The sequence below is a fragment of the Balaenoptera physalus genome (assembly GCF_965194825.1).
Source record: "Balaenoptera physalus genome assembly, chromosome: 17".
Taxonomy (NCBI): Eukaryota; Metazoa; Chordata; class Mammalia; order Artiodactyla; family Balaenopteridae; genus Balaenoptera; species Balaenoptera physalus.
This window is the reverse complement of record NC_138895.1, coordinates 6848080-6875156: the sequence shown is the minus strand read 5'-3', so window position 1 is coordinate 6875156 and position 27077 is coordinate 6848080. Positions and strand designations below refer to the sequence as shown.

At 39.6% G+C, this 27077-nt stretch overlaps 1 protein-coding gene across 3 annotated transcripts in view; it reads left to right on the top strand.

The window, feature by feature from the left end:
* TOX (thymocyte selection associated high mobility group box) overlaps positions 1-27077 on the top strand; it is a 297713-nt gene that overhangs the window by 262041 nt on the left and 8595 nt on the right. For all 3 annotated transcript variants that reach the window (XM_082433016.1, XM_082433015.1, XM_082433017.1), the window contains 3 exons: positions 1443-1673; positions 13611-13691; positions 26199-26564. In XM_082433016.1, coding sequence (XP_082289142.1) covers positions 1443-1673; positions 13611-13691; positions 26199-26564 — 678 coding nt within the window. The remainder of the gene's footprint in view (positions 1-1442; positions 1674-13610; positions 13692-26198; positions 26565-27077) is intronic.

The following is a 27077-nucleotide window of genomic DNA, read 5'->3' as shown; positions in this document are numbered from 1 at the left end:
ATGGAAGCCCAGAGAAATTATGTCACTTGCCAAGATTTCACAGCTAAAAATAGTAAAGGAGGACATGAGTGTGGATCCTCTGATGTCACATCCACTGGCCTCTCAGGAGATCATGCTTCATCTGCAATGGTGGCAGTTACTTTACACAAATTACTCTGCCTGGCAATTCGTCTGAATAAGATACATATTACATTGTTTGCCAAGAAGAAAAAAGCAACAACAGTCATAATAAGAGAAGGTGAGGGTGCAGAACCTCCCTGATAATGGTGACTTCATCAGGAGACAGTGTACGGGGGCCTTTGTGCTGGTGGGATAGGCGTGTGGAAAGAGGATTCCTTACGAGACAACACTACTTGATACTCATGTAGATTCATATAATTTTAGAACTAGAAAGAAATCGTAGCCCAAATCTCTCATTCTATAGAGGTGGATGAAGTGACATCGCATATAATTAGTATCAAAGTTCAAATGCAGATGTCTTAAATATCAATACATTGTGGGGTTTTTTTCCCACTTGCATCATAATAACAATTCAGATTATCCAAATATTCATACTCAAGGAAAAATGGGAGAAAATGGAATCTATCCTTAAACTGAATATTAAAGCTGTTCTAGAAATGTCTAGATTTGAGAATCTAGTTTACAGAGATGCACTCTCCAATATGGTAGCCACTAGCCACATGTAGCTATTTCAATTTAAAGCAATTAAAATTATATAAAATTTAAAATTTTGTTTCTTATTCCTGCTAGCTGCATTTCATATACTCATTAGTTACATGTAGCTAGTGGCTACCCTATTGAATAGTGCAGATTTTAGAACTTTACCCCCATTGCAGAAAGTTCTGTTGGACATCACTGATCTAGGGTCTAGATTATGCCATTCTCCAAGCCATGAGCATTGCTAGGCTTTCCCAGCAGCATTCCGTAGACCTAAGTGCACCACCAAAAGCCATTCAGCTTTCTTCATTGGACATGTTGCCCACTATTGTTTAAAAATCATAACTAGGAGGAAAAGGATAAACTCCCCAGAAGAAAACAGGTTAGATTGTTCATACAATAGGGAACACGAGGTTCCTACACGAGGAACTTGCTGCTGTCATAGCCATGATGCTACTCCTCATTCAGCTTCCTGAATGAGAAAAAGAAAGAGTTGAGAGAGTTAAGGTATAATATGTAACAGTACGATAGTATTACAAAGAGAGTCAATAATATTATTGTAAAGCTATGTAAATTAGGCTGGAAAAGGATGAATAGGAAAATTACATGAAATAAGTTTTACTTGAAAAACAGTAGCAACAACAAAACCAAGTGTCCCTTAGAAACGTCTGTGTTTGCGTGATGTGTATGGGTGAGTATATCTATGTAAGTCTCAAGGGAGAGCAATATGATTTGTCCTCAAATTTTCTTAGTTCTTCTATAATTCAGATTTTGTTTTATTTCAGGTCAATGGTGGAGAGAAGCGACCTGCCTCTGACATGGGGAAAAAGCCAAAAACCCCCAAAAAGAAGAAGAAGAAGGACCCTAATGAGCCCCAGAAGCCTGTGTCTGCTTATGCGTTATTCTTTCGCGACACCCAGGCTGCCATCAAGGGCCAAAGTCCAAACGCTACCTTCGGTGAAGTCTCCAAAATTGTGGCCTCAATGTGGGATGGTTTAGGAGAAGAGCAAAAACAGGTAAGAAAAGATGCGAAATGGAGTGAATCAACATGATTTGAGAAAGTGTATGCATTCTAAAGAAATGGCCTCTAAGGATGTTGGGTGAATTCTTCAGATACTAGAACTGAGGCTGAGAATGTGCCCCATCAGAACCAGACTTCAGGGGACTTGGACATAATTTTATACTCCTTTATTGCTCTGTTATAAATAACATGTTAGTTCCTTTGTTTCAAAGTTTATATAGTGCAGTTACTTTTGGAAGGACTTTTACGCTTCCCAGCCAGGATTACCTCATTCCTTAATGTTGCCAATGCGATCATAAAGACAGAAAAAATACTAAAAGTATTTTGAGAACTGTCCACACCTCTCTTCAGCACTTACTCTTTTGTCATCAACACCCTCTTTGCTCTTTGCTAAATGAACCTCAAATTTAAGGGTTTCTACCCTTATCCATTCCCTAAAGACCATCAGAGTATGTTATTCAATCCCACTTGTACTATATTTCTAGCTTGTATTAAATGGGCCCAGATGCCTGGTTATTTTCTTCTTCTCTTGTGGATTGCCGTGGTGTGATTGAGGACCACACTGTTGGGGGTGGAGGACCGTGAGACACTTTGTATCTCAGCCATAGGGCGAGTAGCCCAGAATGTCTTAAGGAGGGTGGGAACTGTGGAGAGAAAGAGTTCAGTATGCAGACGTAGCCCACTTCAACAAAGAAGCAATATTGATCCCAGATTTCTAAACCAGGGACTAGATTGCCATTGTCACCATCTAGAATTTCATGGTCACGAAGGAAAAATTAGACAAGCATTATCATTAAAGTTCAGTCACTGAAACGATTAAGTAGTTGCAGCTTTAGCTGCTGCAGAATACTTTACGGCATTAATGATGGGTTAGTCTCATTGGATTCTTGACGGGGACTTTTCACCTCTCCTCTTCAGGTCCAGGGAAGTATGTAAGAAACAGAACATCTCAAACCTATGTACATCTATAAGAACTATATATTGTAATATCTGTCAATGCCTATCATGTATATCATGTTTTATACTTTGAAGAACACTTTTACATGATTTATCTCATTTGTTCTGCTCAATACTCGTAGATGCTTTTTTTTTTGGTGTACATTGAACATTTATTACAACTAATTGGCGATGTGATAAGACAGTGCTCACGTGGCCTGAACATTGGTCACAATCACAACAAAGCTTAATCCAGCCCAGCAGATACAAATGAAAGTGTAAACTGTGAAGACATGTTTAGATACGTAGAAGTATGTATAAAAGTGACATTGAAACAACTGTATATCCTTAAAAAATATAGAGACCCCTAGTGCCGTTTTACCTCATTCAGCTCACGCTTTCGTATGAGAGGTGGTATCTGTTTTTATATGTATGACTTCCAGTAACTAGGCAGTGCCACAGGAGGGACGGAAGCTGCCCTAAAGCTTGCTGCACTTCTCAGTGGAGGGAAGCAATAGGGGAGTAAAATAAATTTGGCTGTAACAAGCACCCTGGAAGAAATATTCGTGCTTTAAACAATGACTTATGCAACACTTTGTGAAGAGAGTAAAACATTTTCCGTAAGATGCTGTTATTAAGAATCCCAGGTAAGTCAACATTTCCATTTTATTTGGGGAGGCATCAAAAACAATCCAACTAAGTGACTAAACGATAATGACAATAAGAAACTTATCTCAGGAGTTGAATGTTCCTTGGCCTTAAAAATAACATGCTTACTATTATGAAACAGCTGATCTCTGTTCCTCGTCCTAGGTCTGGAATGCCTAAGAAATAATTTTTAGTGTAAATCAGCATCATTCCATTAGTCTTTTGTGTATTCCCTTTGTTTTAAGTTGTTTAGTTTCTAATAAGGGTCTTTGGTATACATTTGTTTTTTTTCTAAAGTTTCAACACAATGAAATTTTCGTTCACTTGATATGTGACATGTCAATTCCCTTTATTTGCATATATACTGAAGTGCACTAGTCTTTGGTTTCATAAAACCAGGTTTCACATAATTTAACTTTTTTGCCAAAGACAGTAATTAATAAATGTATATTGCCTGATTGTGTCATATTCATAGATGCACATAATCAAGGTAATGATAATAATCTATTCAAGAGAAACAGACCTATAAACTTTAAAATAGCCAGAAAAAGTACCTTTCTTTTCCTGCATTCATTCTAATTCATATTTAAGTCCCCTGTTATCACTTGATTAACCAAAGTTCCCTTTAAAAAAAAATTGTGTAGGCCTGAATGAAGCAGCTTAGCAGAACAGTAATACTGACAAGACGTCATCTTACACCATTAGCTAACATGGACATGAAGGCAGTGACCAGCTACAGTGTGTGAAATGCCACAAGAAGTCATCAACAGGGGAGGAGAGTTATGTCAGTCCAGTTTCTTCAAGAACACTACGTGGGGTTTCAGCTTCCTCCTGCAGTAGATCAGCCTGCTCAGTTGCTTTAAGGACATTTTTCTTGGATGTTTCCTGAACTTCTCCTCCCAAAAGAAACTCATCCAAAATAAAATAAGCCTTCTCAAAATTAAAGATGATATCAAGTTCACACACACTGCCAAAATACTTGTCAAGTAATTCCACATAATGATGAATTATTTCCAGGGTAATTAGTTCCTTGTCCTGATCCTCAGTAGCACGGCAGAAATACAGACTGGCCTATCTCGGGAACTGCTCTTCTACCTGCTGAGCCCACAGCAGAGGTCTTCCTTCCTCATAGATACTTTTATCTGAAGTTTGCAGATTATGAAATGGGGCCAGATGGTTAAATTCAGTCACTTATTCCTTCAACAAATATTTGTTGCATGTTTACTATGTGCCCCAGGCACTGTTCTAGACACTGGGAGTAGAGCAGAGAATAAGACAGAGTCCCATTCTGTTGATTGACTTGTCTAAAATTCCACACTGTGACTAGAACTTATCACTAGAACTTATCATTCAACTTAACAATTTTTTTCTAACCAATTCATGAAATCAATTATAGTTGTAATGGTAAAACCAGTTGCTAAGGAAACATAGAACCTCCTCCCCCAGTTCTCTCCAACCCCCCTGTACTGTAAGCCAAAGCTGTCCTTTACAACCTGAAATCTCTACACACTTTCTTACGTCCTTTTCAAGATTGCCAGCCCCAGGGAAGGGCTTCATAGGAAAGCACAGGCCTACCATGTGGAGCTCTGCTACAAGAGTCGTCTCTGAGGATGGAAAACACACCACGGAAACGTTCTCCTTGGCATTCGATTAAAATACTCATCTCACAATTAAGAGGGTGGTTGACGTTGTATTTTATGATTCCATTGAAAACCTACTATAGTTGTTTGAGGATTTCAGAGCTGGTTTCTATCCTAACTCAGATGAGTTTGCTCTCACACTCCCAAAGCTGAGGTGTGGTTCCCCCCTGATGCTGGACACTCATGATGGAATTGTAGAGGGGCTCGTTCCTCCACTCACTACAGCTTCACGGATTGAGGAACTGAGTGCACGTCCACCAGGAATCCCAACCCCATCCCTGTCCCTGCTCCACCCATGATCCAAGCACCAAGACATACCTCTCTCTCTGCTTTGACAACCCCTGTGTGTATTCTTGGATAGGGACAAGGCCTCAATACTGTAAGCTCTTTCCAGTATACTTGTGATGACAAAACATTTTCCTCATTCTCTTTTATTTCCAATTTAATAACTAACTTGTAATGAGTCTGTCTTTGGGTTCTCTCTCTCTCTCTCTCTTTTTTTTTAACATTTTGGCTGTACCTCATGGTATGTAGGATCTTAGTTCCCCGACCAGGGATCGAACCCGCCCCCTGTGTGGTGGAAGCGTGAAGTCTTAACCACTGGACCGCCAGGGAAGTCGCTGGGTTCTCTCTTAATGGAAATAGTTGGGGGTTTTTTCAAGAATTTGTTTTATAAATAAAGGATGAAATTATATAATAGCTGACCCTATTTAACTCATTGGGTATTATAAAGCAATTTCATAATCAAAATGCAGTTGTTTTAAAAAGTTATGCTAAGATTGCTTAGGAAAATATACTAATAGAAATAACTATCTTTGTCTCTTCTAGAAAAGTTAATATTTTAACATTTGAGCACCATTTTCAAAACAAGGTATTGGGAGCAGTTTGAGTCACTCGAAAATGGTTTGTCCCCATGCCTTATGTTCCTTTGACTTGACAGGGGTTCAGCATAGCTTATCCTTTTCTCTTAGAAGATGATCTTGCTTAATAAAGATAGTGAAACTGCAGAGTATGCCAAAAAGGATGGTTTATGACACATATAGGGTGCAAGTCCATCCCAGGGACAAGCAGAGAGAGGGTCCAATGAATGAAATCAGACGCCACGCTTACAAAAGGGAGCATATTGCATCTGACGGGGCTGCTGGGACACCACGTGGCAGCTGCTGTCTAGCAGTTTGCAGGAATGGCCAGCGAAGCGTGCATGCCCACCTGGGACGCACGTTTGGGCATCAAGAGAATGTCAGCAAAATATCCTAAAGTGTTAGCATGGTGTGTTACCACCTGTTCTTTCCCTTTATGTTGACTCATTGTGCCAACATAATATAATATCTCTATTTCAAGCTTAAATTAATTGTATTTTACTCTCATTTAATATTCAAATTGGGGAGCACATGCTATGTATTTTTAAAGGAATGTTGCTGAAGCCGATTAGAGGCAGACCATTAAACTTCAAAATTTAGGACAAATGTGCATGTTTCAGAACAGCCCCACGTGATGCTGTTGGCATTGTGTAGGCAGCTGGTTCAAGTAGAAGGCTGGGATTTCATGCGCCACGATTGTTCAAAAATCCCGTTGTCATAATAGCCCCCAATTATGAACAGCTACAAATATAAACACGAACTGGAGAAAATGGACAAAATTATTGATGACTTACTAGGGGCTCAGAAAATTACAATACTTAAGGAAAAACAGCTATTAGTGAGATTACAATCGAAGGTTTTCTTGCCAGCCAGAGGGAACAGGACTAATAGGGCTGCTGTATGTTTGTGTCACATGCTTCCTCATTGTGGAGTTTAGGCGGGGCTAAGAAGCCATGCAGATGGACAGATCTTTATTTTCAGAAGCCATGATAAGGGAGAAACTATATGTACTTTGGTTTCTATGAAGAATCTCTCAAAGAAGAAAAATCAGAAGGAAGCTGAAAGAAGTGCTAAAAATCCTCCAGGAACACAAAACCTCCCATATGAATCATTCCTACCAAAGCCACTGAACAAACTTCACATGTCAGAGATCTCTCCATTTTAATACTTTGGAAGATGGTGCTGAATCTGGAATGGGAGCAGGATTGTGTCTGGGATTCCAACTGGAGGTTTTAAACGCTAATGAATCCTAAGACAATAGACAGCCCGGTTCAGAGCCATACTAAGTTGTTTAAAAAAGGCACCAGATGGAGAGAGGGAAATAAAACATAAGCGTGGCTGTGATGTTGGTCTCTGCTACTTATCTTTCACTGACTGGAACCTACAGAGAAAGAAAAATAATAACAAGATCACGCCCTTTGTATTAGACTCCTTGGAGTTTCAGCAACCCTCAGCGTCTTTTTTTATGAAGGTCCAGCTAGATTTCCTGTCTCTCCCCGTTACTTCTGAATTCTGTGATTCTGGTCGTCTAAGTCTGGGATCTGAGTTCACAGTTAACGGAGAGCAAATCAAACCCCACTAAATTAAAGAGTCCGTCCAGCTTTGAAGCAGAAGAGATTGGTCCAAAGAGCTGTGAAGTGTTCTTGGGTCCTTTTTAGCCATGGAAAGTCAGTTCTTAAGTGGGAAAGGAAAGTCACCTTAAATCAGAACCAGATGTAAATTACTAAGTGAACCTTAAGTTCCTAATTGGAGACACAGTTGGGCTGTAATACATTTAGCAAATTACAAACAAAATGTTCTTGTTTACATTACATTAAATGGCTTTAGAGCTTCAGCCAAAGAGCTAAATAAACATGCTGTTAGGCTAAAAATGGAGTGGAAGGCCTGTTCAGAGTTTGGTGTGTTCAGGAGAAACCACAGCCCACGGTGCCCAGAGAGCCTATTTTTGTAAATGCTAGCTAGCCCTGTTGTGGGAGCAGAGAGTGGATTTACCTCGAGATCCAGAGCCTAATGAGCAGATATCACTTGCAGGGAAACTGTTTGAATATTGTAACATATGCCTTCTTTCAGGATGCATAATTCATATCCAAGGATATTAGCCATAGCAGTTCAGCTCAATAGCAACACCTCATTATTTTATCCCTCAGTATTTATTCCTATGTTTGACGCCTTATGAAATTACTGTTAATGTGTTTATATAAGGGCAGATCTGACACAAGTGGGAAGAATGTAATTTCCTGCTCATTCTTTCCTGCTGCTGTGTCCTCTTCCCCTGGTAGAAGTGGCAAGTGTAAATAGTTAATTTGCTTCAATTATGAGCCTGTCCTGCTAAATTAGAAGCAGCAGGGATATGAAGAGCCAGAATTATACTTATGAGGCAGCTGACAAATCCTCTGAGCCCACGGAATCAAATCATTTACTCCTCACTGGTGCTCAAACACCCACTACAGATATGCTGCCGGGGTTTTTTCCCCCGCCCCATATCTTATGATAAAATGTGGATTTTATGTCAACAGCACTTCAGGTTAACTAAAATCCTATTGCACTGTCACATTCACGCATGTGTTTATCTTGGCCAGTTCCTTATAAACACTATGCATTTTCCCCAATTTTTTTAAACTAGGAGTAAAGGATATATAAAATAATTGTTCATTTAAAAACTGTAGAATGTAAGAAAAGTTTATATTTGTAAAAACTTAAAACAGCAGTTAGAAATATTACATGCAATGGTGAACATATTTTACCTCTAAAACACAGGTAAGTATAAATACATATAATCATTGGTACATAAATGGGATTATGGAATGCCTTCATGGGTATAAATACACGTAGAAATATTCCACGCTCACACACAGAGGGAGCAGACATTCCACTTGAAAGGTTCCATGACATCAGCAGGGAGAGAATTTGAATATAATGCTCAAGTCTGCTGTGCTTTATGTATTATTGGTAAACATGTTTGGGGTGGGCGGGCTGTCTGTCTGTAGACCAAATCTCCTACTCCTATTGATGCCCACTCTAATTTAGAAGCTGCGATTCGGTACTTTACCATGAACACCCATGCCCGTGCTGACTCATGGGAGGAGAAACCTGAGACTAGGGATTATACACTGGATCACAGGTATTTCCTGAGCACCTACTATGTACCAAGCTCTGCCCTGCCTTCTGGGGCTTCTGCTGTAGACAAAAAGATGACAGGCCCTGCAGTTGGGGGTCTAAGAGAGGCATCAAGGGGAGATCTCATGCAGCCAGGAGGAGCCCTTGCATGAACAAAGATGCAAAGGTGGATCTTAGATACCAGAGCAATTTGATTATATATATATATGTATAATATATATATGTGGGGGGGGTTGTCTGCATTTCTTGTGTGCCTGACACAAAAGATGCACACAACAGAGGCATATTTTTAATGCCTCTTTTTGGTTCTGTAGCTTCAGTTCCTCACACCATGAAGGCACATAATAGATACTCAATATATTGTTAAGCATAATCGAATGACATTATACTTGCCCCGGCCATCCTCATTTAATGAATCTACAGATATATTTTGCAGCCATTTTTTCGGATGAGGAGCTTGCTTCTGTCTGATCGCTGCCATTCCAAAAACAAGTCACACCATTTCTGTGTAGACTCTTTGTATGCGTTGGATGGATCCCAAAAAGAATCGATAGCAAGATTTTTGACACATTGTATAATATTTTCAATGCTCTGAATACTACTTTATAAAGTTCTCTGAGTTCTGGAATGCTTAAGAAAATGCTGAGCAAGTTACACAAATGGAAATTTAACTGCGTTTAAGGACTAAGTTCTGTATAAAACACAGAGGCACTTGCTCTAACTGTCCTAAATAATAACAGCATTCAAAGACGCTGCAGACATTAATTTCTCAAGTACTGTGTATGACAGGCAATTGTGATTAAATTATTATTTCTTATATGACTATTTCTAAGCATTTTCTATAAATATGAACTTATACTGGGGAAAAAAAAAACTGCACTTGAAGTTAACGAAAAAGAAAAGCGCCTTTTAGTTTTATAGTGTTTGAATAAAATCCAGAATTGGAAGAATTATGTTTTTTCTTATTATTACTGTAAAGAGTTGAAATAAACTACAACTAGAGATTAACTAAGGGCCAGAGCCAAAAAAAGAGGGAAGGAAGAAGGAACTAAATGGTGTTTGTAAGATTTTACTTTTCTGTATAAGTTAGATGGATTGTTTGGGGAGGAGCAGAAAGTGGAAAAAGCAAAATGACAGGTTGTATTAGAATATTTTCTGTTTGTGTGCATCATATTCACTGACACTGAGCTGCTGGTTTTAATTAGAGATTATTAGCCTATAAGACATATATATTACATGTGCTGGAACGCAGAGCATTTAAAAAATGATTCACAGAATCACTAGATTACATGAACAGAATTTGGATTCTCTAGAATTGCTATTTGATGTATGTTTTAATTTAGCCATTATATATGTTGCAGTTTAACCACTGAGATGTGATCCTTAGATAGGATATGGTAGCTTTCTTAGAATAACAAACCACAGCAAAATAACTAAGTTAGGACAGGATGAATTCAAAAGTGTTTGGATGAGCTGGGGAAAATGATGAATGATGTATTATGATTTTTAAATCCTCATCTGGCCACCTTTGCACTTTATTTCAAACAGCTGTAGACCATTTGGAAGCCATTTTGTAGTTCAACTGAGTACTAATATTTACTGTGTGAATCACATTTCTTTAAAATATTTGTCTTTCCCTGAGAGAGAGAGACCGTTTCTTTCCCAAACTTAACTTTGCTATAAATCAGACCTATCCTCCTAGATTAGAAGGTTTGATCGTTGCAGTGGGCTGTTCATTGCCAAACGCAGTCAGCGTCGTGTTTGGTTTCTGCAGGCAGAAGACTTTCTCCATCCGTAAATAGAGCTTTGAAACGTTTTTGAGGAACTTTTTACTGATGATTTTTAAATATCTGTTCTGAAGTAGGAATTTAAGTATGTGGAATTCTTACATGTTTTTTTTATCATTCACGCATACATTTGAGGTCTTTCGTCAGACATTTCCATCAAATATAGAATTCAGAAAGCATCCTTGTGCAATTTTAGAAGGCAGCATCATAGAGACATACAGGGTGAATAACATGTGAGCCATTAGCTAGTTCTCAAAGGTGGAGGTTCAAAATTACTATTGGGGAAACCACCTCAGATTTTAATTCTGATCTAGGGTACCCCCCCCCCCTTTAAACACAATTACAGAAATATACCTCCAGAAATTACCACCGTTTGAATCCTCCCTCTGAACACCTGCATCTATTCAGGAAAGAGCAGACCCATCAATCCGTGTAATGTAACTTGATGAGTTTACCCTTTTCTAAAGCGGTATTTAGGCGCTTGTACGATGATCTCACATAGCCAATCATCAGTAGCCAATAGGGAGCCATTCGGAGGAAACAGGGCACTCTGAATGCTAGTCAGGTATCCCGTAACAACATCGATCTCCCAGTGAAACCAGGGGGCACACATTCAGCCTAAAACACATTGAGTTGCCACCTTTCTCCCATGGTTGTTAATCAACAAATTTCAGGGAAGTTAACACCTTGTGGGACGTTAACCCCTGGGAGCCCCACCATAGTAACACTGTTGCTGTTTCAATAGAAACCAAATGCAAGAAAGATGATAGATGTTACAATCTGGCCATCTGGCAACACCATCTTATCTGTGCTACTTAGAAAATGATGCTTTGGGCAATGCTATGGACCCAAGTGTGTAATATTTGCCTTTGGAAGCTAAATGAACCCTAGTTAGCTGCCCAGGGGGTCACTTAGAGTAGCATATGAATAAAAAACATAATAGAAATGCTTCTAGTATACAAAAGCGTACTACCATCAAAGATATTTTTGCTAAATATTTGCTTCAAAGTCCTGAATAGGATTTCTGTCTGTGTGGGAGAAAAACCCTCTCCAAACAGTTTTAAGGTATTAAAAGTAAATGTAAACATTGTCAGTGTAAGGTCATTAATTATAAGTTATGTCTTGGAGAAGAGATTGGAGGGAGAACTACAAACAGAGATCTGTCTTGGGAGAAAGAAATAAATCAATAAAAAGCAGGAGGGCTCTGTGTTTCTGATTGTGGCTGACCAAAACATATAATATACATGAATCATACTGTTCAAAGACATGTGCTGTAATCTAGTGTTTATTTGTTTTCATGTTTGAATGTCTAAAAAAGGATTTGAATTTTATTTCCAATAATTAGCTCAGTAAATTAAGAGTTCTCTTGTAATTGAACCAAAGGATTAATTGGCTTTTTACTAAAAAATTTCTTTTAAGTTTCTTTAGTTCCATATATTGTAAAGATGACACAATGATTGTATGTTACTGTTGCACAAATTCTTAATCGCCTTATTATAATTGCCTTTAATATACCAAAATGCCAAATATAAAAGACTAGGCTGAAGAGCTCCTTAAATTAGCACTTTCATTTCATAGGGTCCTTTATAATTCTGCTGACAAGGTTACTCATTTGTTTACCTTAAATAAAATGTTCTGCTTTAATTAAAATATTCAGGAGTAAGTAATATTTCTCACACCGTGAATTTCACAGTTGGGGCTGGGCTCAGCAAACCACCTTCCACATCAGAAACCATAAACTGACCTCTGCTGCTGACTTTGGCAGATACTTGGTCTTTAGACATAATTTATATTTAACTATTTTGACTAATTCCAAAGCCACTTTTCACACTGATCTGTGTCTGGTTTTGAGCTCAGCATTACAAAATACTAGCCAAGCCTCATTCCCTGCTGTAAAACTCAAGATGTGGGAAATTTAAAATAGTCATATCGATGAAAATACATCCAATGGTGAAAAATATTTTATTCTTTAGGGGTGATTTCAAAAGATTGACAAAAACAGACTCTAAAGCCTTGAAAGAATGAGCTTAATGGTAGCAGACAGCCGTGTGTATTCACTTTGCTAGTCTTTCATTTTTGACTCTTATGACTTTTTTTCTGTTTAAGTTAGCAATGTGACCTTTAGCCTACCAGCAAGTCGTTTTTTTGGTACTTTTGCTCACTTTAGGATGATTTTACTTGTATTTGCAAAATGATCCCCTATGAAAAATGAAAAGCTTCTGTAAACTGAAATTCAATTCTGAACATTTTTACCTTTTCACACTGAGGCTTCCACACACTCATGCCATCCAGAGTTTTTGTTGGAAAGGGCATGACCACAGCAGACTGCACGGCACACATGCATCCCTCGGCCACTCAGCGTCCCCAGCCCACTCCCTAATGTGACTTTGACTGCCATTGCCAACTCCTGAGTCTTTGAAAATAGAACTTCAAGACACACAATTTTAAAATAGTGATGAACCTGCAAACTCCATAACTGTTTCTTTGATTAACATATTGAACATAATTGATCATCTTTTAATTCTGTCCTTGTTTTTATATTTAGCAAGGAGAATATATATCGGGATTTGAATGCACTGTAGAATTATCTGCCCATTATGTAAATATGAATGACTTCTTTATTCACATGTAGTTTCTTTCCCTGGGAACCTTCATCAATAGTATCTTTCTAAGCCAACTACCTCCACTGTCAAAGTACCCCAGATAAATCTGTACATATGCTTTATGGAAAATGGAAAATTTTACTATAGTTAATCTTTTTCTTATCTAATCTCTTGCCATACTTCTTAAAAACTTGTTTCAGTAAGAAAACACGATCTTTGGGGAGATGTATATTATTAATATTATGTGTGTGTGTGTGAACACACAATTATCATTCTGCACTGTACTTCTCTGGAAACAAAAGCAGATGCGCTTTCTCATTTCAGACTCTCTGTTGTTACAGGTCTATAAAAAGAAAACAGAGGCTGCAAAGAAGGAGTACCTGAAGCAACTAGCAGCATACAGAGCCAGCCTGGTATCCAAGGTAACATGCAACCATGTGGTATTGGGATGGATTGTGGCCACCTGATTGCAGACTCTGATGGTCATGGGAAAGCATAAAAGATTACTTTAGCATTTCTGCACAATCTCCTTTGCTGAAGAAGAAAAAGTAAATCCTAAGCAAAGCTATATGTTATGAAAATATTTGTTCATACCTAGAGGACCAGAACAACATCCTCTGGTGTCATTCCATCCATCCACCTGGTGGATGGTCCTCCATCCATCCTTGTGTGTACTCTTGCCCACCTGTGGATTACTGATTTTGTGGGTTAGACACAGTGCATTCTTAATCCCTCACCAACTTTCTGTTTCACCATGTTCCACGCTTAAATTGCCCTCCACCCTGACCCCATCCCATTGGTCTTTGCTGAGGAGATGCCAACTGTCTTTAATCCTAGCCTCATTACAACATCATCAGAATGTAAGCCTACCAAAACAAACAAACAAATGAAAAAAATGCATCATTTCATTTGAAAATGAAAACACCACTAAAATAGTTTATGCTTTAGAATACCTCAAATACGAGCCCTTGCTGGTATAAAGACTCAAGAGTTAACTCTGTTTGGTGTTGGATTATTAAAGCTATATTTCCTTTTATAGATTTCTCAGGCAGGTAACCTCAGAGACAGGGCTGAAGCTGTGAGGACTGGACACTGTGGCGTCTTAAGTCCAGATGTGGCTGGTGCCAGGCTCAGTGCGGGTGGGGCTCTGGACTTCATTCCATTCACCCATGAAAAATACTTTCTGTTTTATCCGCAAATATCCATTCCCCTTCCAACAACTCTAAAGTAATTACACAAGTTAGTTTTTCTTGGGGAAAACATATACTGAATATATGATACAGAGAAGAAAACGGAGCACAAAATACAAATGCATAAGAAATTTCGGTACCCTGTTGGTCTAATGCAACTTTGCATTCCACTTCTAAGGTATGACATTGTGGGAAAACTTAATATTTATTATTTAACCTTAAAATTCCTAGCTCATCTGTACTGTCTCACTATGGATCTCACACTTTCTAATTTTTCTAACTCCTTTTGAAGCTGTTTATATTTTCTGCTGATACCGTCACACATTTCTGTATATTTATAGACTTCACAGCATGTATGTAAAATTATAGCAAAAAAACAAGGTGCAAAATATTAGATCCATCCAACAATTGGGTTGTATAGTCACTTGGTATTATTCAGATTAACATGCCCAAGATGTAAGGGGGCATATGAATTCTTCTTATTTCATCCAGGATAAGTTTCTTCTTGAGCATTTTAAATAGAAGTTTTAGTCAGAACATTTTACATATGAGCAAATCAATACATGAAGTGTCAATCCCAATACAAAGCACTCTGGTTAATGTTATGCAGATTGCCAGAATGCTATAATACTGACTAAGCTTTACTTTCAAAACAAGTGTCCTCAGATTTGCTCTTAGCTGCAACTTTTCTTACTATTCATTCTCAGAGTTGCAACCCTCAGTATACGGCAATTTGTATAAATGCTGCGAATTGCCATTTCTCCATTTAAAAAAACCAAGCACTTTCTTTATAGCTTACTCTGACGTTTTTCTTCTCTTTGGCAGCAGGAATTTTGCTGGAGCTGTTGAATGTCTATTTATGTACAACTATCTATTGTATGTATACAAAATGAAGAATAGTTATAAACACCCTCTCCAGGTTAGAAAAATGGCCTTCTGATGTTGTATGTGAATGGGATATTTGCAGTACAACCTTGCAGACACGTGCGGAAAATTTACCAGCCTATCCGCTGATTGCACACAGAAACATATATAAAAATCCATTGCTTTTCCATTTAAAATTATCACAAGGAAAATAGCAGCCATTCATATTTACACATATATTTTTCTGTTATACTTTTTTTAGTATGTTATAAATTATTCCCCTATTCTGAAAGATCTAAAGATCTGAAGGTACAATCATAAAATGCTACATGATAATAATAGTCACAAATCCAGGGAACCACAGTGTGACAGCCGAGCTCCATCTTCTCCGTTCACTCATTCATGTGTTCATTTGGTAAATTTCCCTGGGCACGTGGTCTGTGCCGAGCGCTGGGCCAGGCTCGGAGGACACAGTGGAGAACTGGCAGGTGCGTCCTCTGCACTTCAAGAACTTTCTCTTCAGTCCAGGGAGACCACTAGTGAAAACATAAGTTAATGAATGACCAAGATCTTTGTGAACCGAAGCCTTCTGGGAAATCAAGGACGGCATCTGATAGGGTGGTCTGCTGACTCCTCTTTGAAGATATGACCCTGGAGCTGAGAGCAAGGGAAGACAGGCGCTTTCAGGACACAGGGAGCCTGGGACAGAGCCGACCAGGCAGTGCAGCAAATGCAGGCTCGGGGGACAAAAATACCTCCTTGGACGGAGAAGTGGTCAGTGCGGCTGGAGCTGAGTGAACAGGGGAGTGTGGTTTGAGATGAAGCTGGGAAGATGGGCAGCGGCCAAGTCACGAAGGCCTTGCAGGACGGTGAAAGGAGCTGGGTTTCATTTTCTGTACAAAGGGGCGCCACTGAATGGGTTCCAGTAGGGGGATGGCGTGATCGGATTTATATTTTAAAAGATAACTTTATGTGAATGACTTCCCTCACTCCCCATACCTTACCCCTCAAAGTAGGCTTGATTGTCAACATTTCACTGAAGAGGAAAAGTATCACGTAGGCAACAAGTGTCCAAGCCCTGTGTTGACCTCCCACTCCCTCAGCCCTTGTGCTGGGCTGTGCTGTCCCCAGGTCCTGACGGGGCACTCGACCTGCTTCCCTAACCCCCTGTCCCAGAAGTCAGGATGGAGTGTCGACCTTCTCTCTTCTGAGCTCACTTAAAGTAGTTTATTTACAATGTTGTGTTAGTTTCAGGTGTATAGCAAAGTGATTCAGTTGTATATATTTGTCAGATTACTTTCTATTATAGGTTATTACAAGATAGTAAATGTAGTTCCCTGTTCTACATAGCAAATCCTCGTTGCTTGTCTATTTTATGTATAGTAGTTTGTATCTGTTATTCCCATACTCCTAATTTATCCCCCCGGCCCCCGCTTTCTTTCCCCTTTCCCCAAAGTTTGTTTTCTATGTCTGTGAGTCTGTTTCTGTTTTGTATATATTAGGTTCATTTTATTATTTTTAGATTCCACTTACAAGTGATATAGTATTTGTCTTTCTCTAACTGATTCCACTTAGTATGACAATCTCTAGGTCCATCCATGTTGCTGCAAATGGCAGTATTTCATTCTTTTTAAGGCTGAGTAATATTTCATTATATATATATATATATATATATATATATATATACCACATCTTCTTAAACCAGTCATCTGTTGATGGGCATTTGGGTTGTCTCCATGTCTTGGCTTTTGTAAACAGTGCTGCTCTGAACATTGGGGGGCATCTATCTTTTTTAGTTAGAGTTTTCCTCTTTTCCGGATATATGCCCAGGAGTGGGATTGCTGGATTGTATGGTAGCTCTATTTTTAGTTCTTTAAGGAACTTCCCTATTGTTTACCATAGTGGCTGCACCGATTTGCATTCCCACCAACAGTGCAGGAAGGTTCCCTTTTCTCCACACCCTCTCCAGCATTTGTTATTTGTAGACTTTTTGATGATGGCCATTCTGACCCATGTGAGGTGATACCTCGTAGTTTTGATTTGCGTTTCTCTGATAATTAGCCATGTTGAGCATCTTTTCGTGTGCCTCTTGGCCATCTGTATGTCTTCTTTGGAGAAATGTCTGTTTCGGTCTTCTGCCCATTTTTTGACTGTGTTGTTTGGTTTTTGATATTGCGTTGTATGAGCTGCTTGTGTATTTTGGAGAGTAGCCCCTTGTTGGTTTCATCACTTGCAAATATTTTCTCCCATTCCACAATTTGTCTTTTTGTGTTGTTGATGGTTTCCTAAGGTCACTTTTGTCAGTGAAATACTGTATTAGCCAAAGCTCTGTGTCCGTTTCCCTAAGTTCTCGCTGGCAATTTTGACTTACTCCTCCAGAGCTACGTATTTTGGTACCAATTTTCTATGCAATGTGTTTCATCCAATAAGGCCTTGTATCCCTGGGCCAACAGCTCTTGCCCTCGCTAATGTGTAACCACATCAAGTCGGCTACTTCTCACTGCTTCCGCTCCAGGCCCTAGTCTGCATCCCAGCCAGAGCTGCACAACACCTTTTCCACATCAGGCACAGGGCTTGGTGCTGAGAGCCCAAAGACGGGCACAACAGATCAGAGTGTTTCGTGATACTTGAGAGGTTTGAAACTATACTCTAAAATTAACTGCTTCTCACTACTCTAAAATTAGCTGTTTCTTATAGAACATAAACAAAAAATAGAAGCAGCCAGTGAATATTGGCTCCACCCAAGAGACTGAGTCATAGGATTAACAATGCTCCTCTCCTTTCGATTACGTTTTAGCTTAAATGAATTGTATACCATCTAACCCGGCATATTAATTAACATGACTCCAGACCCGAATAAAACTGAAGTTAACCCAAAATAAAAAAGCTCAGTCGTAGTAGAATATTCTAACCTTCGTACTTGAAAATGACAGTACAGACACACTCTCAGCTGGACACCGAATTCTTTTCAGTAACAACACAAATACAAATGGCACCTTGCTATCGAGTAGCTTCTCTGTGTCCCGTGCTGTGCTCGGCATTTTACACCTATTTCTACTCATCATCACAATAACCCCACAAAGTGAGATTAGCCCCATTTTCTAGACAGTCTCTAGGCAGAGAGGCTAAGTGACTTGGAGAGTCTAAGAGACGAAGGAGAGGCTAGTGGTAGCAGAGGGAGAGCTCAGACTCTTCGCTCTCCGGTTCCAAAGCTTACAGGCTTTTCTCTACCCTGGGTGACTGTCAATTTTTATATCTTTAGAACTACGGCCTCTTATTATCCTCAGTAAAATTCTGTGCCAACTCTTACATGTTGGACAGCCAAGAGTAAAGGTGTTCTCGTTTAAGTGAGGCTGGGGATGAGGGTAGAAGGCTGCCCCCTCTCTTCCACCCGCCGCTCACCACCAGAGGCCGGCCCGAGACCCTCAGAGGACGCTGGGGCCTGCGGAATGTTTAGGAAGGCCTGTTCTGTGCCTTGCTGTTCAGCTGTGCACGTGCTTTACCTAGTCACGTGGAGCCAGTGACAGACCCACCCAGGGTTAGATCTGCTCGGTGACAGACCCGCCCAGCACAGCCCCTGTGCCGTGGAAGCACACGCGCAGTGAAGGACCCAGGAAAGGGAGCCCTGGCGGCTGCAGACACAGCCCGGGTAAGAGCTGGAGAAACTAACCTCTTCAGGTCTAGACTCTGTGATTTAAAGAGGGAAGTTGGAGAGATTGCAGAGGAAAGAGTCATAAAGCAACTGAAAAGGGAGGGCAGGAGATAGTAGCAGAGAAGAGTGGATTTGACATCACTAAGCCTGAAAAACACAGATGTGGCCATGTTCACCCCATGGTGGGTGTCAGGCATGGGCAGTGGTTCCTTGTGCTCCGTTTTCTCTGAATCCAGAACAAGAACGGAGACACCAGGTTACCCTAGAGGAATTTAATCTGAACAGGGAGCATTACCAAACTCTCGGATTATTTAGGCAAACAATTTCTTTCCATTGAGAAATTTAAAAGCGGGAAGCAAAGGTTTATAAATAAGGTTTGGAGAAGATCTTGAAGGTGTCTTCAGCACCTGTGCTTCCACAGGCGCCAAGGGAAACATTAAAAACCTCTTAACGCACCACCAGTGTCACACGAAACGAGTCCTCAGGGGGCAGAAACGTCCCCAGGCACTCGGGACAGCTCCATCTGGGTTCAAATTCCAGGTTTCTCGCTTCCTAACTGCTTGCTTTTATGCACGTTATTCAGCTATTTAAAGTCTCAATTTTCTAATGTGTTAAACAGAGAAGATAATAGGACCTACATCATTAGGTTTCCATTAAAATAAAATAGGAAACTCTATATAAACTGCATGATTCGGGATCTTGAACACAGGAAAGCACTTAATACCAGCAATTATTATTACTATCAATTTTATTTTTAACGTTATTGATAGGTGCACAAAGAACTAGGAAAGTTTTGTGTATGATTCACAATATAGCTGGATCATATTTTCAATGTCTGCAAGGCTGCTTTGATATAAAGAAAATTTTAAAGTGGCATTAATAAAGAAAAATTTGCTTCATACATATATTCTTTTATAAAGATAAAAAATGACCTAGACATTTAAAAAAATCACCTACATAGGTTCCTTAATTGAAATGTCTTTATGAGCCTTTAGTTGAGGGAGCCTATGAATAGTCTGAGGGTCAAGAATATATGCCATTGTGGAGCCTACGGTTTCTGGGCTGGAGTGGTTTTACATGCTATTTCAGGTCATTTTGGGTTGGACTGTTAAGTAAAGCTTAAGAAAATACAGTTTTTCCATAGACTCAGGAATTCCTAGACATGAGCCTAAATTATGTTGAAAGCAATGTATAACTTTAAAGCAACTGGAACTAGCTTTATCTTACCGCATAGACCAGGATTTATATTCCCAAAATGAGTGTTGCATTCAAAGGACTCACGTTGGGCGGCTACAAACTTATTTTATTATTGCCCCAGAGTTCAGAAGGCTTTTGGCAACTCTTCTTTTAGAACCGCACTCCGCAAAAGTTTATGAGCCACCTTAGCAAATCAACATTGTCACATTGTTTTCACAGCTCATTCTTTTCCCCAAACATCACCCATATACATCCAACAGACTTGGCTTCAAGTGAGTATTAGCTGTTTCCAAAAATCAAATTCACCGCCAAAAGACAAAGAGTTGTCTGAGGATATGTAAAGCGATGTCCCACAGGCGCTGAAGAAAATCCTGTATGGAAGTTCCCAAATATTCCAAGTAAAAGCAGCATTATTGAAATAAGCATACAGCTGCTCAGAAGTGCCAGCCTGCAAAGAGACAACGTTTGGATGAATATGTTCTGGTGTGTTCAGTATAAGTAATCAGATTCATGACTTTAAGGTCACACATCAAATATGAGATTTTGTCTCTGCCTTGAGCTGGGGTGCTGAAACTTACAGAGGATGATGGAAGCTTTTTATAATGTACAGTATAGGACAGTGTCGAACTAAATTAAGTAAGTTCTCTGTTGCCGTGACCGATAGTAAAGAAACACAATTCTCAGTTCAATTAAAGGATAGTAAATTAGAAACAAAAGAAATGATTTCTTTTTACAGGATGAAAGTAACTTATAGAATTCATGCTGTAGAGAGCTATTGAGACAAATACCCCGTCTGAATATGAAAATAAGATGGATCATTTTATGACTGTTAACATAAAATTTGCAGCTCTGTAAGCCCAGATCTTGATTTACAGATAATAAAATCTCATGCCTCAGGGTGTAAGCTAATCACCTGCAAGTACGAAGAAGAATTTTCCTTCCAAAAGTAACAATGCACAATTGAGTAGGTGCATACATTTTGTTTACTTTCCAATGCATCAAGTATTGGTCAGCACTGGAAACAGGAATCAAATTAGATGAACTATTAAGCTGATTTGGTTCAGTGCCTCCTATATTGTTATTTCCACTGAGCTTTATGTCTTGTGTTTATACTTTGCTGTTTTAAATAACAATTGCTATGTCAATCTTTCATTTTTATAGCACTTATCATCCCAGAAAGGGAGCATTTATAGACTATGCAGTATTATCTTCATTATACAAAGTAAATGGGATTGAAACTATCTTGGACAATAAACAACTTGATTAATAAGAAGTACCTTAATGTTTATAGAGTCGTATCCTTTGTGAAAGACTACTGAAAAGACCCAAAAGGTCTTCATTGCGCCCCACACACACACACATTCCATTTTGCTTATAGAAAACATCCTTTAGAATCAGAGGCCCAAAAGAAAACAGGAAATAGATCTTATAAACCAATAGCAAATATACATTCATCCCATGAAAATGTCACATTCGAGGGTGGATTTTCAGTTGTGTATACACTGATAGGGTCATATTTGGCAGGTGACCGACACAAAGCACACACCACTAAATAAAAGTGGTTAATGCATTTGAGATTAGAAACAAATTTAAATGATTTAGACTGTATGAGAAAGTAATTCTAGTTTCTGAATGGAAGGTATAGAGATCTTCATATACAATGTAATTATTTGCAAAATAGTAGCCTTGCTTTCATAGTTTAATTGGAAGAAAATGACGGTGAGAGTATATTAAGCTTATGATTTCTTCATGTTTCCATTTAATCATGACGCTTTGCTGTGAATTCATGACACTTTGCTTTGGAAAATGAACTTGTTCTGCCTATCCTCCAAAACAATAAAATATCTCTGTAATTAATAGGTGGTCTGTTGTATTAGTCTGATTAAGAATTCATCAGAAGTGAAGCTAGAAGCAGGTTTTTTTCCCTTTCTAAATGAATGAATCTCTACATAAAGATACAAATTCTCAAAATATGGATGAAACGTGGTAAGCGTCCCTGCTTCCTGCCATCCACCCAAGATCCAGTGGGGAACAAAGCACATGGTACCTCACCAAAGGGCAAAGCTAAGGGTTATAATTTCTCATTTCTTCTGGAAGGGTGTGGTTCATGATGGGAGCAGAGAATGAAGATCAATCTGATATTCTGTGGGAAGAGGAACAGAATGTCTTGTCAGGAATATCAGCTGGGGCAACAGCGACTGCTTGCGGTATTGTTCAAGAACAGTCATTCAGTCACTCAACAAACATGTTTGTCTTCTCTATACTTGGCACTGTGTCAGATGCATGGGACACAGAAGATTCCCGTCCCGACCTTTAAAAAATCCTTTCCTGGGAATTCCCTGGTGGTCCAGTGGTTAGGATTCAGCGCTCTCACGGCCGGGGTCCAGGTTCAATCCCTGGTGGGGGAACTAAGATCCTGCAAGCCGCACAGCCAGAAAGAAAACAAAACAAAACCTTTCCTGTTGGTGCAGGACATCATGGTGAAGAGAGAATGCAGGAAGAGAACCCCCAGTGGAGTGCCTGCCATGTTTAGGCACGTAGCTAGATGTCTTATTATTTACCTTGTCATAGTCAGCGACTTTGAAAATATAGAGAAAACATGTAACTTCCCAAAAATGCTTTCTCTCTGTGTTAAAAATTGTTTCAAGTGTTGTCTAAGTCCTTGGTGTTGGAAATCTGTTTAATTTGACTTCATTATAGTCCTTCTAGTGATTAAAAACTACTACTATTTCAAAATAGGTTTAACAGTACTGATCTCTACATGCTTTAGAATTGAGAAGACAAATGACAAACTAATGGCTGGATAGACAAAATGTTTTGTGTTTAGTTACCATGAGGAAAGAGTCTTTTCAACGTTGGCAGTAAAGTACCTCAAGTAGGTTGCTGTCTGTTTCTGTATCTATCTGTCTATATCTCTATCTCTGCATCTATCTATCATCTAACTATACGTCTGACCTCATGTTATTATTTAGAAAGTGGAATTCAGGAGAATTTGGTTCATGGTTTATTTTGAATTTGCCTTAATGTGTCTACGCCTTAGCTCTTCCAGGCTATAGCTGAGAAGTTACCGACTTCCTAATTCCTTCAGGAAGTGGTGTCACTGTCCTTGGCCTAGAATATGAAATTCTCTATGCAGATAGTATTCCAGGAAACATGAATCAAAGGATAATTTTGGTTTTACACCTGGATGGATGTAATTTATATATGCATTTGGGGGCAGTACAAGTTAGTTTATTTGAGGCAAGAAATATGACTATTTAAATTGAAATGTATGTTCTATTTGTCATTTTAAATATGAATGTGTAACTTATTAATTCTTCTTCTGAACCAGTGTTTTCCACTGAAGACTATTTCAGTGAAATGGCCCACTGAGGAAAGACTTCTGTGATGGTTCCTTGGAGATTCACAGTGTACATTAACACACTCGAGACTCTGACAAGTCCTGCAGGATAGGCACCCTCTTAACCTGATGTGGCCCCGTGCTCTTCCCACGCATATTTTGTCATGGAAACTTGTTTTTTAAGGACATTTACGTTTCCACAAACCCCCTCTAATGCAACTTGGAAACTGTGTCGGGGGCAAACTGGGTGGGGGGCAAAGTGGTTATCGTCCCTAGAGCTGCTCGCCAGGACTGGCTTCTGGCCCCTGAAGCCAGCCCAGCTGCTTGCTAAGCATCTGTACCCACTACAAGCAGTGATTTCTAAGTGTAGCATAAGTATATCCCTTTAGGTTTGTTTAATTTAAATATATTTTTAATTACCTTGTTGGAATTCCTGGGACGATCGTATGATCATATCTGAACCTGTCATGTTGTGTTCACATACACACATATGTGTACATACAAGCTCAGGCTACCTATCTACTGCTCTGTGTGTACCATATCACTAGATAATGATGTGTTTATTGGCTACAGAAATGCAAAGTGAAGACATTTTGCAACTACATAGATTTTATAGTTTTGATAGTATGGGAATTGTGAGTGATTTTTCTTCTGTTTAAATTAAAGCAACTATAAGGCCAAAAAAGAAGACACACGAACATGTATTAATTTTTGTATCTATCTGGTCATTGTGTAATTGTTCCTTTCCTGTATGAAGTTGATGCAGTATGTAACTAAATATGAAATTAGCCCTTCTGTGCTAGGTCAAAGAAGAGCAAATGCAAACAATGAAAACACTTTGCCTTGTGACTTAAACGCACAGACACACAATAAGCACATAATCTTCTTGGCATATATGGAATGACTTTTGAGGCGTATCACTGCAGTACCTGTTATTCTGATGTAAAGCTAGTCACTGTTTACACAGCCTGAGTTAACCCATTTGACCTTTTCCTTGAATTGTTCACTGCTCTGCACATCAACAATAAGAATTTTTAAATGGAACCAAAAAAAGAAAATGACTTAAGTTTTTTTTTTTTTTAATTGAAAGCACCTTTTAGGTACTACATTTCATAAAGCTTCTTTGGTCTAAAGCCTCCCCTTGAAAATTTTTGCGAACAGTTATTGACCTTTTTCATGTTAATGCGGAAAGCAGGGAGTCTGAATGTCTATTCCTATTTCAGAAAATCTGCATCACTACTAACACAGAGAAAAATATTATAATGAGAGGATTCTTTGGAGGAGCTTGAATTCTTCAGGGTTCACCTTACTATCTACTCTGCCTGGAGTAAAATCAGAGTCTCACAGGACCCCACATCTCCATGGCTGACATGTTTTTGGAGATGGCAGTTGTGTCCTTCCTATAGGGAGAGTATGTAAGGCCACCAGTGCTCACCCCAGCCTGGCCTCCTCCGCTCAGCACATATGCAGCACCGTTCTCACTGTGGCTCTCACTCCGTTTTCCTCCACTGCTGGGAGGAAATGAGTTGCGTTGCTGGCTGCCTTGTGCAATGAAGTTCGCACGCGGAGTTTCATGTCGCTGTGCACGATGAGCCAGACTCGTGAACGTGCCCGTCTGTCCACGGTGCTGTGCGGAGACCCAGCAAGGGGAGCCCAGGAAGGCCCTACAGTTCTGGGTAACAAGAAGCTCATGCTGACGTATCAACGGAAGAAGCGTGACATCAAGGGCACAGAACAAGGGCACAGATGCATCCTCAAGACCTTGTTTTGACCAAGTGACTTTTTTCTCCAGAAGGACATTTCAGCATTTTCTTTCTCCAGCTGGTTTCACCTTTCACCATTTGTTTATCAGCCTCTTCCTGTCACCAAAAGTAGGCAGGTTCATGCCCAAGAAGAAATGCTTTGGGGTTCATTCTTGACGCTTATCAGCTTCCACTGAAATGACTAGTTTTTAAGTCAATTAAAAGATTATTAGGAAATGACCGTGTGAAGGTGTGAAAAAAGTTAGGGCAAAATTATATTAATTTATGATGGAGTCTAAAATTTCTAAGAGAGATTATTTTTATCCAGTTCATTATTGAGGATAATTCATCACCAACTCTTTAAAAAATCAAAATGTGTTCTATGGTTACTTTGAAGATATATTAATGTGGTTTTATATGACTTCAGAAAGGTATTTTTGAACTCTTTTCTTCCTTATCCAGTTCCACAACCAACTTTGTTTCTTTGTGCAAATATCTATGCCAAGGCTCTTGGAGCATATAGAAAGGAAAAATAAAAAACTAAACATACAATCAACAGAAGAACTCCAGAAGTGACTTCCTTTCCAAGTGAGCCGCACTGGCTGGTAATTCCTATTAGGGCACTGGTGGCATCCGCCCCACCCCTCATCTTTTTATCTCTCTTTGGATGATGAGAAAAGTCACCAAATTAGAGCTTAGCATTTAAGCAAAGAAAAAAAAATGTCATCATACGTTGTTTTAGATTTTATAAAAGAGGTGAAATGAGCTCTGACTTGCATAAAGTCATGTGGCAAATGATGAAGGAGGAGTTTTTGAGAGTCAAGAGTAGTAACAGGTGTTGATTCACATGAACGTTCACGAGTGAACTCACAGAGCATCTTCCTAAGAAAAAGCAACACCCGTGTGTCCGTCTCTTAACTCTGCTCTTGTTTGTTCCTCCACAGAGCTACAGCGAACCTGTTGACGTGAAGACATCTCAGCCTCCGCAGCTGATCAATTCAAAGCCGCCGTCAGTGTTCCCTGGGCCCAGCCAGGCCCACTCAGCTCTGTACCTAAGTTCTCACTATCACCAACAACCAGGAATGAACCCTCACCTAACCACCATGCATCCCAGTCTCCCCAGGAGCATAGCCCCCAAGGCCAATAACCAAATGCCAGTGACTGTCTCTATAGCAAACATGGCCGTGTCCCCCCCTCCTCCCCTGCAGATCAGCCCACCTCTTCACCAGCATCTCAACATGCAGCAGCCCCTTGGGACCCAGCTCCCCATGCAGGTCCAGCCCGCCTTACACTCCCCCACCATGCAGCAGGTACGTGCCATGCCGCGCCGCGCACTGACTCCCCTTCAGAGGTGCTGGAGGGTCCGTTCATCCAGCAGGGGCGGGGGGGGAGGCTTGTCCGTTCTTCTGTTTAAGTGGAGAGAGAATGGCAGATCTTCAACAAATATCTGCTTCCCGGAAGTTAATTTGCAGGGGGTGAATTGGGCAGCCTCATACAATCACAGGAGCTTCTGCTCTTCATAATCCCTAACTTCTTTCCCATGATACCCATTTTGCTTCGTGTTTCTAATCACCCCTCCTGTTTTCTGCCTCTTGAGTAAAGTACATTTGTTGTTTTCAGATGCCACTACTGCTAAAGATCTCTTTGGGGTTGAGAAGTCTACCTTTAAAATATATGCATATGTTGTTTGGAAATGAGAAAGTCTTGATGGTATGCCCGTTGAGTCCAATAAATGCTGCAGCATGAAATCAGGCCCACTATTTCTAGTCAGAAATATCAAATTTGGTACACCGTTAAGAGTCCTAAGAAATGAAAATGTTAAC